Source organism: Pecten maximus, chromosome 14, assembly GCF_902652985.1.
Source record: "Pecten maximus chromosome 14, xPecMax1.1, whole genome shotgun sequence".
NCBI classification, from domain to species: Eukaryota; Metazoa; Mollusca; class Bivalvia; order Pectinida; family Pectinidae; genus Pecten; species Pecten maximus.
In genome coordinates, this window is record NC_047028.1 from 27994422 (window position 1) to 28011868 (window position 17447).

The 17447-nt window shown below is 34.5% G+C and overlaps 1 protein-coding gene and 1 long non-coding RNA gene across 2 annotated transcripts; both read right to left on the minus strand.

Annotated features, from left to right (window-relative positions):
• Positions 1 to 531: 531 nt before the first annotated feature.
• Positions 532 to 7265, minus strand: LOC117342842 (aggrecan core protein-like). Its single transcript, XM_033905111.1, has 5 exons — positions 6848 to 7265; positions 4696 to 4786; positions 4284 to 4369; positions 3396 to 3483; positions 532 to 1715 (listed from the first exon to the last, which is right to left on the minus strand). Exons 1-5 carry the CDS (start codon positions 7145 to 7147, stop codon positions 1492 to 1494), a joined length of 789 nt encoding a protein of 262 aa, XP_033761002.1. The 5' UTR covers positions 7148 to 7265; the 3' UTR covers positions 532 to 1491.
• Positions 7266 to 9451: 2186 nt separating this feature from the next.
• On the minus strand, positions 9452 to 13786 carry LOC117342931. The gene is made up of 3 exons (XR_004535927.1): positions 13699 to 13786; positions 13283 to 13370; positions 9452 to 12320 (listed from the first exon to the last, which is right to left on the minus strand). It is a non-coding gene; the product is annotated as an uncharacterized LOC117342931 (long non-coding RNA).
• Positions 13787 to 17447: the final 3661 nt, after the last annotated feature.

A 17447-nucleotide genomic window follows, 5' to 3' on the forward strand; every position in this document is an offset into this window, starting at 1 on the left:
TAAAATCAATTATATCGTGTTATAAAATGCGTTGTTTCTGGAACCGGGAAAGAATCAACAAGATTTGTTTCAGAAATATTTCAAAGTCTGTATTTAATAAGTATCCCCGCAATTCCGCGATGTATAATAGAACCGGCACAAGTAGATAGTTTGAAACAACCTGAAACATGTTTAAGCTATTAAACATCAACATGTTTAAGGGTTTAAAAAAATGTAATGGTTAAAGAAAAATGGCGTCAAAACAACAAGAACTAGCTATATTTCAACATATACTATCGGTACATGAGATGTGCGAAGAGAACAACGGCATTTTCCCAACATGTTTTAATATTATGAAATCATGCCGAAGTGATACTCCATACTTCATTTAAATGCTCTGCTACTGACATCGTTGCAAGCAAACCCTGAACAACATGAAGGTCCTATCAGGCCAAAAGGTAATTATGAAGAAATCATCCCTCTTTTCTCTTTGTCCGACTTTCAGTCTTAAATCTTAAACATGCTTGAATATAAAAAAAAAAGCCAGTCCTATATATTCCCTTGGGTGTAAAATACCGCCAGGAGTGCTTTTTCCAATGAGAATATTTAAGCCACGTCAACCATTATTACAACGAAAGTATTTCGTTGATTAAGAAGTGTGCATGCATTTGAAGGTAAAGAAAAGACATGTTGTCTGTTTGCAAAATTACGAACTGTATGTCAATGCGTCGTTTAACGCTGTGTGATATTTTCTATAGGGTTTTATTGAATGTGAATACAGATAATTCATATTAATAACGAACATCTGCCGTCTGAGAACTTTGAGTATGACAAAAAGATTGAAGAAGAATAAGTTGCCATAAATGTGACAACAAACATAGTAATACGTAATTTGAATATGACAACAAGCAGATTGAAGAGGAATTTGGTACTTTGAAAAATGACAACAAGATTGAAGAGGAATAAGTTGCCTTAAATGTGACAACAAACATACTAATAAATATTTGAATATGACAACAAGCAGATTGAAGAGGAATTTGGTACTTTGAATATAATAGCAAGCAGATTGAAGAGGAATCGGGTACTTTGAATATAACAGCAAGCAGACTGAAGAGGAATCGGGTACTTTGAAAATGACAGCAAGCAGATTGAAGAAGAACTAGATACTTTGAATATGCGAAATAATGCAAAATGTGAAAACAGGAGAATATCTAGACAACAACAACCATCTTTTATCCCATTTTGTTATCATGGAACACGTGATATAATTGTATGATGCTACAATTCATGCTCCATGCCATTCAGAGGTTGCTTTGTTTCTTCGTTGACAGAATGAGGATTTTTCAAGGCTGCTATTTACTAAGACGCCATTGAATAGAATAACACTCTCTTCTTTGTTTGATCATTGTTCTGTAGATTCCAGTCCTAATTTGGGCTTGACTATTTGGAGGACCTTAAACCGACACCAAACGCAAAGATGTCGTTAGAAAAGATGTCGTAGGACGATTGTGACTAGGCCAAAATGTTATAAGGAACTTCGCATACAGGATTTACATAATAGGTATTTGAACACACCAAATCGACCAACAAAGGCGTAAAGATAGCACAATCCTCATCTACAACGTTGTTAGGTTCACCTGGTGACCACGCCGCATTTGTTATGATATCCCCAGGACCCCACACCCATTCGCCTTCCACAGCTCGGTCGTTGGCAGCAATCCAAATGTCTGTCTTTCCTGTTAATAAAGTATGATAATCATTACCAATACCGCTATAATTGTACAAAAAAAACTACCTTGACGAACATTTTTAATTTGTCAAAAATCCAAAGCCATATAAGACGGGTTTTTTTTCTATTTTCTTGATAATATTTCCTGTGAATAGCTTTCGTTACGACTTTGGTAAATCAACTAACCATGATTTAAAAGTATATGTATAGATATATGCTACCAACCTTAAGATATCTCTAACAGTAATCATAAGCATTTGCATTGATTCTCAGTCATCATGATTTAGTGTTCAAATGATATCTTTCTGGCCAAATACTTTTCTAAATGAATTATTTTCATCAATTAACACGTAATGATCGGGATATAAAATATGTATCAATATCAACTTATAGAACAGACATTCTGTTTAAAGCCACCACCATATCTTTGCATTTAAAAAACAAGTTCAAGCTATATCAATGAAAGTGGGTATTTTAGTAAAAGATAAATTGGATTTTGCGTTTGGAGCATTTTAACATTTGGAATTGACATCTACAACAAACCACTGAATTTGATATCAAAACTACATGTTGGCACACTATCAACAATTTCGAAACAAAAAGATATGTTTGTTGCATATATTATTTTTCAAATATGTCCTCTATTGAGCATTTGAACTTATTACGAAATCATATATACTCATTGAAAATTGCTATTCTAATGGTAATGGCATTTTTATAACAACAAAAAGATACATTTTGACTGGTTAAAATATTTAGGACAAAAATCAAGTGTTTTCAATTCATGAGGTGACGTCACCGTTGACATTATGACATCAGTCTCGATTTTTGAATTGCGCAAAAACCTCTCTAGGTTATGAAGACGTATGACATATGCAAGAATATTGCATGGGAGTATTTACTGGATACCAGGCCGATTTCATGCTAATCAACCACAATAGATGGATGCTATTCAACTCCAAAGACATGAAATTATCGTTACAACTGAAGAATAACAAAGAGATTATTATATACGAGTAAAAAACTAATGCGTTTTTATAGGATGATATACTGACCTTTGACAAGGATTAATTTATAATCACGTGGTTCAATGTGTGGTGATTGGCTAACACTTGAATGCCGCTCTAAGGGGTCGTGGAAATAATACACATAAAATGTAGTTCGCAATTGTTTTCTGATAATTCCTTTTCATGAAGATTTCTATCAAAGTATTGCTTATTATTTGTTATGATTAACAATAAAAAATTGTAATATCTGTACATATCTCCGAAATTGTTGGGTTTTTTTACATATTAATTAGGGGCATTCCACTGTATGACATAGCCTAACGTACCACCTAATATTGACACATTGACATTAAACAGGTCATGTCATCCTGAATATTTTTTTCTAGTGTGGTAGAAACAGGTCACACAATCTCTTCATTGAATTATTTATTCTCTTTTTTTTTCTTTTTTTTTTACCTTTTTTAAACTTTAAAAAAATAACAAACTGGAGTGAACAAATACTACATATAACAAACACTCGTGGTGTAACCTCTATTCAATTATGTAATACATTAATGTTTGTTATTGGACCTTGAATATATCATTCTTCTCCTCTGATGAAGAATTTAACGAAATTGATATCATATTCAATGACTGTTGTGTTTGTGGTTCATCAAAACGTTGAATATGTGCAAACTCACCACTTCTTTTCATTTCTGAGTGGAGAAATTCGCTCACTGCGTCGTCATCGACTCGTACCATAGTAGCGTTTAGCATTCTACACCATTCCTGTCACCGAAAAATAATTCACAATGTAAGTCGTTTACGGTAATTAGTTGATGCATAGACAATTACAAAGTTGAATATTTCTCAATTTTTATTCAAAATGTCATTTTTAGTTAAGCTGCAACATATACATGTAAGGTTATACCAGTAATTTATTAGAGCGGTATAATTGCTGATTAATGAAGTTAGAATCGCCCATTGATCATGCTCCTTTATTCCAATTTCCATATCACCATGACAGTATGACCTAGTTACATATAATAAGTATTTATTTCTGGAGTATTTTGGACTCATGAATTTAGTTTCCAATATCGCTTACGTAATCATCCGTAATTAATCAAAAAGTGATCTGCAGAGTTGTGTAATTATGAACTTTATTTTTTATTTCTATTTTTAAATTTTGTATAGGATCATAGTTCAGTATTGGATCACATTTCTATACCATTTGCAATTTCTGATTTACTGTCATATTGAACTTTTTAAAAGGTAGCATCAAACACTACCAAAATATCACAAATTATATACTATATATGACCATATTAAAAAAAAGAGGATTATTGCGCCTCAAAGATTATCTCAGTCGATCCTTATGGGAATCTATACCTAGGCCTCTCACTAACGGGCCGCTGTATGACCTATAAATACAACATTTAATAGAGGTTTGCAGAACTCCTTCATGCTATTTCCTGTGGTTTGTTTCAGGAAATAAGTAATCGAATTAATAGAGGAGGAGCAGAAAACAATGATTAAGGTAGTAATATAACATAGGTTGTTCATACAATTACTTATGATATATGAGTTACCAAGTTAGCATCTGCAGTAATTTTATCGTCCCGAAACAGGTAACACTTGTGGTTGAATGGTATCCATTCCGCTGTCGGGCATATATCTGGAAATAGAGTGTGGCAACACCATTGTATTGTACATAAACATAACAAATTATACCGACAGATACATCAAGTTGCGTTTATCATTTGTATGCATCAAATAATACCGAATTAACTATGTCATGTTCTACTGGTGCTCTCGTTTCAGCAATGTATCAAATAAATAGTAATCAATTTCAGTTTATGTTTTCGTTTTGTATTGTTAATTCATTTGTTACATATATTAAGTTTGATAATGATCTTATATTCGTATCTGTACACGTAATCATGTTCGGTTGATGTATTTGATACTTTTGTGTGTTGTTACCGACCTCAAACTATCACATACCTTGTTTAAGACATGCATGGCCTCCATCATGCTTGTTTATGCAAACTTCATTCTCCATACAAGTTGCATTTGAACAACCATGCATGTCCATCTGAAGAAGATATATTCAGATAACTTATATATTTTTATAATAAATACAATCACATTCTGTCTGCAATAAATAGCATGTTAATTATCGCTCACATAAATGTTTCATTTTCTTTATCTTAACATGTATTTGCGCCAATAATCGTAGATAGTCTGATTTTATATCATTGTGTAAGCCACTCGATACATTTCATAAGCTTTGTTATACCAGACCTTGCTGTTTCATTTCAATAATATATCTTTTTAAAATTCTGTTAAATTGTTGATGAAATTTATTGGTATTTTAATACGTAATCCATGTTTTTTCAGTTTGTTGTTCTATTAATTTGTTGGTGTTTTTTTTTAATTATTTCTTTACATATCGAACTTGATGTAGTATTTATCGTGTTGACACAAATTTACCTACAGTAAACGGGTGCATTAACACTAATTTAGTCGACCTTTTGAAATATCATATTTTCATTGAAAGTCTCAACGATATTTGAGCCTGGTTAATTTCTGCAATGCGATTACAATATCATTTAATCATCGATTCCAGGACAATGTTTACATTTATGGTTCATAGACCCTGCCGTGTCCTTCGACAAGAGATATTGCAACAGAGTAGACACCGACATGTCTCCGAAATGAGAGAAGCATACATATTTAAGTTTTTGAAGGATGTACATGTTCCGTCTGTATTACTTTGCCTTAATCAAAACATCACTGCTTTTGTAACATTTCCATTGTATATATTGCTTTGCAATATTCAAACGTCTACAAACTCCATCGATTGGGAAACAGCTATGATATCTCCTAATATTATTATAATGTTTGAATCGATGGCACGCTTACAAATAATTGATACACAGTAGTATATTTCAAACGTTTTGCTTGGTTCTATCATCAACTGTTGTTGAGAATCGATATGTTTTGCAGTTCAGAAGTATATGATAACTTTATCTATCAAAATTTAGCCATCTGGAAACTTAGCATTGATGGAACCATTCAAAATGGAATTTCTTCCTCATTTATTATACTCAGAATCGTTGCTTTTATTTGCTTACTCTGTCAGTGGCATTACATTTACTTCTTTTTGAACTGTTTCTATTGTCCGCATCTAGAAAGTATCGTCATTCAGCGACGTTGGTTTTCCTGATACTTTATCCGGGATATTCCGATATTAAGAAAATATCTCATATATATCTTTCCTGATTACTAATGTTTTCCTAACCATGAAACTGTCTTGACATTCATTTTTCTCTAGAAAAACAATCAAATTGATTTTATACAGTCGATTTGTTATCGGAGGGAGTCTTTTTGTAGTCGCAAGTTCTGTTTCTCTCAGTTTCTTTAACAAAACCTTTACATAACACTTTTCCAAATCTTAAAACTTAATCATGACAGTTCGTTTATAAATATATATATATGATTTTTTTTAATAATTAAAGAGAGATTGCAGGATGGAGCCAGTCCAAGGATGATGTACAAATTTTCCTGTACACAATGTACAGAGCAGGAAGACGAGACGACAAATATTCATAGGAACTAAACTCAGAGAAGCAACCTACCATCAAAATCAAGAAATAAAAGATGCCTTTGATCCCTGTCAGCAGAGCAAAAAGGTAATATTAGAAGTAACCCCTCAGCAAGCGGTTTGTTCCCGTGAGGATTACTACAAACGCCTAGATAATGAGGATGATAAGAAAAAAATGGGATGATCTCTCGACTCAAGTTGACAAGCATTTCACTGCGAGAATGAGATTTATGAACGTTTCCGTTTCAGAAGGAAAATCAGATCCATCAGGCAGGTTTGTTCATTTTTTGTTTTTGTTGTAAGTCGCATGTCTGATACTCGATATGCATTAAGGCATATCTTGATGAATAGCTGGAAGGAACATGTTTGGCCTCCTACAAATGAGGTTCGAAATCGTAAAAAAGGAGTAAAGAAAAAGTCGTCCTTACAAGTCTTACAAATGAGTTCAATTAAGCATTAGAGGAAATATTTGGAATTACCACATTTATTTCAATTTGTTTAGTCAAAATAGTGTTCAAATCAAATAAAGACAAAACATAGATTACTCACCTGGACAGATTCTACATCTAAAAGCGACGTGACGTTACCCGGTTCTGCAATCGTCATCATGAGGTCACATGTAAGGTGTTCCCTGTTGTGCCGAATTTTCTCGCAAAGTTTGTATCGTTTGCACACTTTCATACACTGTAATTCCCCGATGTCAGATAAATGATGAAAAGGCCAATAGGAGCTATTCGATTCGTGACCAACGGGTACATTATTGCTACACAGTTCATGTCCGTCAGCAAGAGAGAATATTATGACTGATATTATCAGTATATCATACTGAAGAAGACTAAAGACCAACATGACTCCACATTTAGAGTAACATACAGACTTTAGTTTTAAATGGTTGTCATATTTTCTCTTTAAATTGAACTAATCACTAATATGGTAATCATTGTAATCATAACAGATCCATGGTATTGGCATGGCTTCCCAACGTCCCCACCTCTGATTTTTCTTTTCTTCATAACATTGTGACTGGCTACGCAATCACGTCGATTATGTCACGTGTATTTCGATCGATAACATGAAATGTATAATTCATAACAATATGTTGTTTCCCTGCCCGGGACGTATCACCATCAATAAAATGAATGGATGGAGGAGCAGTGTACTGCAGTGAGGTAGCATTATAAAGTCGGCATCAGCGTTATTGTAGAGACATACACGAACATAACGTCGTTTCCCAAAACACAAACATTGACTATACCCATGTATCTTGCACACAGGACAGGCCATCCCCAAATGACCATAACTGTTGATAAAACGTTGACCAATACTAAAGAAATTATGTCGGCGTCGGAGGACGACCTGCAGTTTGGGCAAGACATAGACCTCAAACAAGCAGAAAACGTCACAAGAATTCAAAATTGATGAAGGACCTCCAAAAGGCAAATGAAGCCTTTAAGATGTTATGTTGAAAAGAAAGGTAATGGGACTAAACCCTTTGAGCTGACCTCATATCCACGCGCATCCAGGAGTAGTTCCTCAAAAAACTGATTAAGTCAAATAGTTATCTAGTACGTCTATAGAAATAGGTAGCCTAGTAGTTTCAGTTGTTATCAATGTCTGGATTAATTTCTTCCCCCGCAATGTACCGGTACACGTATCTTTAGATGTATGTTTTCCCTCTACTGAAGAACCGTTAATAACCATATTTTCTTTAGAATCAGTTGTCTTACATTGCTCTAAATGTAACACTGACTAATATAATTATGCAAGGCTACATCGATGATCTGCAAGACAGCAAAAAATCTTTTGTTTGTTCGTGTAGTTGTTCCCCCGGGTCACTATCACGGTCGTCTTGGTTGGAATACGTATTATTATTATGACCTCATCTATTGACGTTATAGTATGACATTGTTATTGTCAACTTGTGACACGAACCTTAGCTAAATAGTAAATAAGCATGACTAGTTTTAACAATCTTAGTCTAATCATTCATTGATCAATCTCAGATGGAACGCCGATTTTCTCTGCTCTGCTTCATGTGAGAAAGTGTGAATGACATTTCTTAGAGACTTGCGAGTCGCGTTAACATAATTTCACGGTGTGTGTAAAGTGCGGCTATATATCTCAGACATGCGCATCCCGTAGGTTACCGTACAATCCAGAGAAACATATCACCATACAAGTACATTCTAAATGAAGCGTTTTAAACCATATAATCGTTACTTCCTTATCTCTGATTTCATTTATAGGCGTTCAGCAAAACATTGTAATTAACTTGTCTCGCGAACCTTAGCTTTACAAGCATGAATAATTTAAACTGTTGAAGTGTAATAGTTCATCGATTTTCTTTTTCATTTTTTTTATTTATTTTTTTTTTTTTTTGTGTGTGCAAAGGACGTTTCTTGGAGACGTATGACTCTCGTAAACATTATTCCAAGGTTTTAAAAAGTTTTTGTAATGTGCGACTATATATTTCAGATATGTATAAAGTAGAATATGCGCATCCCGTACGTCAGCGTGTTATTTATAGGAAAAATCATCATACCAGTAAACACTAAATGTAAACCGACAACAAATAATGGTTACTCCCTTAAAGGTCGCATAAGTATCTGCAAATGTCAGATAAAGTACCTTTACCATAGGACAAGTGATTTATATTTGACTAAGCTTTATTTTCGTTCTTACTTCGATAGGAAACCTGCACTTAGGCAGTAGAGTTCCATCCTTGATCAAGGCTCGTGAATCGCTTTTATCATTTATATATTTAATTATTTATAGGCCTCTCCGTTTCCTGAGGGCGAAATATAAGGTAATAGTCGCTGCTTTAAATCACTGTAGATCTCGATCCTTAATTTTGAACACCTTTAACTAAAGACAGGCCAGGATATTGATAGATGCTAAGAATTCAATCAGATAGTATTCCTTTTAAAGTTTAACAACGCTTTATTCCAGCTTCCTCTCGTGGCTTAAGAAAATTTCTGAAGTTCTTTCAGTGACGTAGCAAATCTTGTTTAGGAGTGTATGCTTAAATTCAAGAGGGGGTCCTGGTTTCAGAGGTCGGGGGCGAAGCCTCAGGCGGCGGGAGGGGGTTCTGGAGCTGGAGTTGTCGTTATTTAGCTATTAATCTTTACTATCTTTTCTATTTACACCGACACCTTTTTATTCGATAGAAGTGACAAAATGCAGAAATTATTTTTGTTGACAATTATCGCTGTTTCATCAACTATATGTCAAACTTAGATAAAATATGCCAGTCGCTTGTCTGATTTCGCGGAAGGTTTCCACTGCCCTGCATATGCAACGCTGCCAGTGATGACAATCTTTCCGTTACCTTTTTCGATTCCTTTTTAATTTTCGTTGATGTATACTGGTAGTGGTAGGCATAACCTTAACTATGCGAATTACAATGAGTTTAGAAACATTGACGGAATCGGGTTTTTGATTGATTTTAACATATTTATTGGCCCAAAATTGAGCAGAGGATTAGGCACAAGTTTTTCCTACTTATCGACGCCCTTTTCCTCTGATACAGTTCATATATTGATATTTACATGATAACATTTAACAAGGCATACAAATAATAATATACAATCAATACATTTTACTTAAAACCTGTTGCTTGATTTGATGAAAATATGTATGCGTCTGAAAACTTCTTTATTTATGTCTACGGACAGATTTTCATTTCAAATAAAATAAGTCTAGATTGACTGGATATATATTTAACGACCTAGTGTTTTGAAATAGTGTAATTCGTGCTGCATTATCAAGTTTACATTCTAAGAAAAAGTGTGTAACATCCTCACAGGAATGTCCACAGTTACATGAAGGGTTGTCAACAATCTAACCAGGGAACAAATCATATTTCAAGGAGCTACACTGATGCCTGAGTCTTGTATGTAAAATATTTACAATTGGTTTTAGAGACATACAAATAACTGTTGATTAGGTATTTGTTTAATAAATTCATCAACTTGTTCACTGATTGGAAAATTAAAGTGAGCAATATCATGTTTAGTCGCCAATAGAAGAGAACGACGAACACTCATCCTTCAGTGCGTTTTCTGAAATGATATTAGCATAAGGAGTTTTTTAGTCGGAAAGCTGCGATTTGCCCTGAGATGTGTCACTAGACATAGTATCAGAAGGGCTTGTCTTTCTGTTTTCACTTTCTAAATTGCCATCCCGAGACAGATCAAAATGTCCGGTTAACATTAAAAAGTTCGGTAATTTACGCTCTGCCATCTTGGTAGTGTAGCGGGAATAGATTTTATAACCAGAATACAGAATCGTTACAACAATAACCAGAACCGAATATATTTGAATGGCTAAATATTCCGTATCAAAATCAATATACATGTTCATGTATACTACACGCGGAAAAGAAAATGATAGTTTAATGTTATATATGTACATGTTTATGCATATTTATCGAACAAAGCAACACGATTTTTCAAAGTTAAGTAAAAACAAAGGTCAGAAAAAAATTCTCAATGGAATTCTAGTGTATGCTTAAGCATATACGCATACGTTATTGCTACGCCAATGTCTTTTACAATACGACCGTAGTACCTGCGATCAGATTCTACATACTACATTCTACGAGTTCCTGTTTGAAGGTATTAGAGTTCCACCTTAGATCACTACTGGTCGCGATATTGGATGCGTTGTTTCCGGTGCCAAGAAAGTATATAAAAAGCTTTGTTTTCGAATAGTTTGTGTAAAACCATATATCGACGATTTCGTACAATATCTCATCCGTGACCTTTAACGCGCAGATTACACCAATATCTACAATACGATATATGTTGAACTTTGACCATTTTCATCTCGAAGATTCGTCCAAATAATAGCTTCGATCCATCCCTCTCGTACTCAAATATATATATATGCGTAAGGAAAATACATGTACCTATTGTTTCAAAGATATAAAGTCGTTCAGCAATTTCAATTGTTTTACCATCAGACTACAGAAGTTTAGCTCTGCAGCTTGTATCAATGTCTAAAGTACTCTAATGTACCTACATTTTCTGACATGATTAGCTATTTGCAACACATTTTACTTTGACCCCGATAACCTCGATATTTTGTCAAATGTGTACCAGGGATATAATAATGTTTACAATACTCTTATACAAATATACATAATTATATGCATGGTAAAAGACAGGTATCCGTTGTTCCAAAACAAAATACCAATTTCTGTACCGTTGTATATCCTAGGATATTTGGCCCCGAAAAGGGTATGCAGTTTTGGAAAAAGTAAATATTTCAAGACTGTCCGAGATCTTCTACCAAGCTAACAAATTAAATCAAACACCATTCACGTTGATAAGGTATCGTGTTACCAAGTGAAAAGAAAAAAGGAAAATTGGCAAAAAGTTACCGTGACCAATGTTGTGGTGACTTAACGATTGAAAGCTGCATAATCTAACTCTGCCAGTTTTTGTCGAATAAGGGATAATTTCACACTTATTTATTCCAGTTAAGTTCACAAGTTCCAACGGTAATACACTGCAAATGAGCAATATGTGTACGCTGTATGGAATGCTTGACGACGTCTTGAAGTGGTTCATGACCTGCCGTTTTCTTTTGGGTCATTGAATGAGCGAAGTTTCAATATTTTTTTCTTATTTTATTCTCCATGATTCTGTCTCCAACATTTCAACATTTCTTCTTTTTTTTTTCTTTTTTTTTGATGTTCTTCAAGATTTCAGACTACCTAAGCGTCCTGATATTGCGGGAAATAAAACTCTTAACAACAACAACAACAACAACAACACAACAATGTAGTAAAAACTAAATTAGAACGAAATGTTATAAGTAACTTCACACACGGGATATGATAAATAGTTCGAACATCCTACATCATTCCATAGAGGCGTTGAGATGACGCAGTTCTCTTCTGTGTGGCCATTTGGTTCAGTTGGTCTCCACTTGCCATTCCTTACACTATCTCCAGGACCCCAGACCCATTCTCCTTCCGTAGTTCTATCGTTTGCAGCAATCCATAATGTTGTCAAACCTGTTATTGAAATCATAGATATGGTTAACATTGCCATTCAGTATCTCGTTCAAAAATTCACCGTTTAGGTTCTATTTTAAAATTATCTTAAATGTGTTATTTGGTCAAATGAAAAAAAAAATGATTGAGTAAAGGTGTTTTGACATTTTTAGTATAATCCCATTTGTAAAGATGATTGTATGTTGATGATGAAAAATACATACATACATACATACATACATACATACATACATACATACATACATCTGAACAAATGTTGTCTGCATTTGACAACTAAAAGGGATGACAGATACTCAAAGTTAAGCGTTAGAAAATAAGTTATAACAAATAAGAGTTTACAAATAACTAACGAAAAGACATCAAATAGTTTCCAAAATTGAATACTCGAGGGTACTAAAAATAAAAAAATCAAAGGATGAATCGATGGCTAGATATGAAATATCAATAATGATGATATAATATGATATGATGATAATATGATGATAAATAATTATCATATAAAAAGACAATAGTATTAATAATAATTGCTAACAAATAAGTAATAATAAGGAATATAAAAAGTGGTGGTTAAAAATGTCCTTCCAGGGCCTCCGTAGAGAAGGGGCAGTGTCAATGACACATGTTGTCACTGATGTGGCATCATAATCAGGAGACATAGCCTGGACATCTGAATAGGGTTCAGTTCACTAACTCATTACTATTACAAATATTCAAAGAAAAAGGCAAAAATCCTTTTTTGATTAAGTTGACTCTGCAGGAAATTACGATCTGTATGTTTTATGTGTGGGTGTTATAGACATTAATCTCTCTTAGCTCATTATATATATTCAACTGATCTTTGAAATGTTGCCATTATTTATATCATATATTGCTTATGCGTGATTTGAGGGCTTTAACGAAATTCGTATTTTATCAGAAGCCGTTAACATGAATTTTGTAAGGTTGACTGTTTTTAAGCTTACCCCTTTTTTCCTTCTCTGACTGGAGGAAATCACTCACAGCCTCGTCATCGATCCGTACCATTTTAGCGTTAATGCTTTCACAGTAGGCCTGTTACCGACAGAAAAGAAAACAAACACACGTATAAGCATAAACTGAAAAAAGTATGCTCCGATATACCAATGAAAGCTATGATGTTTATAAAAGTGATTGCTGTATTACAAAACAAAATATTTGATGAAAATGAAAAGAAGAAAAAAGTTCCCAGGTCACCGCGCACGGACTTTGCAATTTATGATTTTCTCAGCGAACATATATTGTAATATGTCAGAAGGAAAACATCTTTAAACTTTAAAAATTGGCGGGTAAACTTCTAAATACAGGTAATATAACTTGTGATATGTGAAGATTGAATGTGATCATGGGATGTAACAGTTACCAAGCTGTCAACAGCAGTCATTATTTTTTCCCGAAACAGGTAGCACTTGTTGTTGAACGGAACCCATTGTTTCGTCGGACATACACCTGAAAAGAAAATAGTCGTCATAATGGTACATGTATTATATGCAGATATTTACATTTGCTCCGCATTTCCCCCATTGACAAAATGCTAAGAGGCAGTTGCCACCATACGCCTATAAAACCCAGTGCCTCAGGCTATAACACCAAGTGGGTCATGTGACATTAAAAAAAGGCGGGATTGTTTTGTGTTGGTTTAGTTTTTTTCAAAGTTGACGAAAATGGTAAGACGATGTAAATATAAGTATTGAACAGTGGTTTTAATGTTGTTATAGTCGATATGGCAGCAAGATGCCATATCGACTATAACAACATTAAACCACTGTTCATTGCTTAAATAACAAATAACGATTTTGTGTCCTGTTTTGGTCTTTAGTCAGTTCCAAATGAATTGTATAAGACATGTACCATATGAGTTTGGTTAGCTCAATATACGAATAAGTCATCATTGGATGAAAAAATAAATTTAAAAAAAAGTCACGAGCGTGGATATTATACGATTATAGGGTATCGTACTGGTCTGATATTCATCTTTGTGGACGTACTCAAATTTCTGTTGATACGAGAGCTGACTGATATGCTGTGAGCCTCATATTGAAGGATTTGAATTTTGCCGGATATATTGTATTATTTTTCAACATAATCTCCTTCAGTATCTATACCCTTTTGCCAGCTGTATTTAAGGGCCTCAATGCCACTTTTATAGACCTCCTTTTCTTGGCTATTCAGAAAGTCATCGGCTGCATGTATGACGTCATCATCGGACTGAAAATGTGTGCCTGAAATAGCTGTTTTTAGTTTTGGAAATAGATGAAAGTTTGATGGAGCGAGATCAGGGAAATGAGGCGGATGCTCAATCAAGTTAAAGTTACAATCGTTGTGTGGCAGCCATGGCAATGATAGATTTGTGAACAGAAGCATTGTCCTGATGGAATAGCACACCTTTATTGACCTCTCCGCGGCGATTAAGTTTAATATTTTCCCGTAACTGCCCCAGAAATGAAGCATAGTATATGCCATTAATTGTTTGACCCTATTGGCGAAAATCTATCAGCAGAATACCATCTGCATCCCAGAAAACCGAGGTCATAACCTTCCCAGCTGATGGAACAGTATTTGCCTTCTTTGATGGGGTAGAGACAGAGTGCTTCCATTGTTTCGATTGTTATACGGCCTCTGGGGTAAAATGATGGACCCATTTTTCACTCATAGTGACAAATATCTGAAGAAAGTTGACAGGATAATTTGATCATTTGCACCTGGTTTGCTTCTGATCAACTGTCAAAAGTCTTGGTACCCATCGGGCCGAAAGCTTTCTCATTGCAGGATCCTCTGTCAGAATTGAATGTTGTCTTTCCTGCGTAATGCCAACGATACAGGCTATATATCTTTCTTCTACTCGTATTTCTGTCATAACAATTTCTTTCACTTTATTTACCATTTCTGGGGTTGCAACATTGACAGGCCTTCAGGAAGGGTGTCATCCTCAAGGCTCTATCGACCCCGCTTTAATTCCGATATCCACCTTTTCATCGTAGCATATGAAGGGACATCTTTCCCTGTTGCCACCATATCATTATGAATATCCTTAGGTGTTAAACCTTTTTATGGAAATATTGGATCACTGTTTTTTCACCGATTTTATCCATTTTGCAAAAGCCGCTTGTCTTGTTTACTTTAGAGTGCTACCTCGTCGATATAAACTAGCCAAAGGAGACCAGCAAAGTCAGAGAATAGTGGAAGTTAAATATAACATCCTCAAATTCCCCCTTCAATACGATGCTCATAACATATCAATCATCCCACGTATATTTTGCTTATGACCAGCATTATAATGTCACCTACCTAGTACAAGACACACATGGCTTCCATTTTTCATGTTGACGCAAACTTCATTCCCCGCACATTTAGCATGGGAGCAACTTTTTATATCCATCTTAAAAAAAATAATCATCATTAAACTTTTGTCATGTATAATGATTTACTCTACAACAAATACGGACTAAAATATACCAACTTACATAATGGAAGAGCGCGGAAGTCTTACTGTTAGAAGAAACCGGAGTACCCAGTCAGATGATCCCATACCTTTTCAAGTCCGATAGGGGAATTTAACCGCGACCCCCTAGGTAAGTAGGAAGTGTGTTACGACTGCGCATCCTGACCAACCTTTTTCAAAAAGTAAAAATTTTGCTTTCTCATAGCACTATGTTTAAAACGTTCATTATATGTTTTCAAACAATAAATAACATATTTTTGGTTTATTTTACCAGTGAAGAGAAAATGTTTACTTGATAAAAACTAATATTATCAAAGTGGGAATATTTCTTTTTTCTCCAGTTATGTTGCAGAACGTCTGCAGTGCACGTTGCGGTTGTAGATAAAACACTCATTTGACAAAAGTTATGCAAGCAAAGCGTTCAAGGTAAAAGCAGAACGCAATGAAATTGCGTCGAGCAACTCATTCAAAGGACGTCGTCACCTTGTCATAAGGATACAGGGTCACAATATCATCAGGATAAGGTGACACAATGTCATCAGGATAAGGTGGCACAATGTCATTATACGGCGTCACAATGTCATCATGATACGGTGTCACAATATCATAGGATACGGTGTCACAATGTCATCAGGATATGACGTCACAATGGCATCGGGATACGGCGTCACAATGTCATCAGGACACGGCGTCACAGATTATGCTACTGATTAACACACATATGTTTTTCTTTACAAAATTGAAATTTAAAGAATATTGAAGGGTTTGGCGTTGACTATAATATATATTTAACTCGTATGACAGAATTTACCTATATTTCCACTCGTGTGAACCCTTCAATATTTTTCATTGGTAATTTCGCATAACGTGAAACAAATATGTTTAATTCAGTTATGTTATATTTAATTGGCTTGTTAACTTAAAAGGTTATTATTGTTTCTAATACCATCGCAACCCTCTCTACAGTTACGGTAAACAATGGAGAAACGGAGCTTAAATATATGTTGCAATGAGGTTAGCGAATCAATATCGATGTCTTCAATGTCGTCAAAGTAGAAGACAAAATGTACCTTCGATTCTCAATTTTTCATACACAATGCAATATCTCAAGTCAGACTCAGTGCACGCTTAGCTAAAAAATATATAGAATATTTAATAAACACATTCACTTCGAACATGAAAATCGATTATTTCTCTTCTTAATCACAAAATAACATCTGAAACATATTAAACTAGGAGAGTCACATGATTTATTAACAAAATCTATACATTTCCATTAACAAATAAGGATCGGTCCTTTGACTTTGGATGGTTTGTATGCTTTGCTCGGGATTCGGTATTTTGTACCAGAAGACGAATTGAAACCTTTGATAGTAAGTCGGATATGACATTCGCTGGTTATATCGCATTGTTTAGGCAGTTGTGGTAATGAACCTCAATATATTCAACTTGGTAACTTAATATCAATAAATTGCGTTCATTATACACATGTATCAGAGTTTGTTTTGTGTTTACCATAGACTCTTTCCGTTCAATACAAAATATATGGCATGCGTATAATCAACGATTTTTATTGCATGTTTTAAATTCGATTTGCATTGATATGTCCATTTAAAATTAAACTCATTTTATTGTTTTTGTTAATTCCCAACGTTGAGTTAAGGTATTCT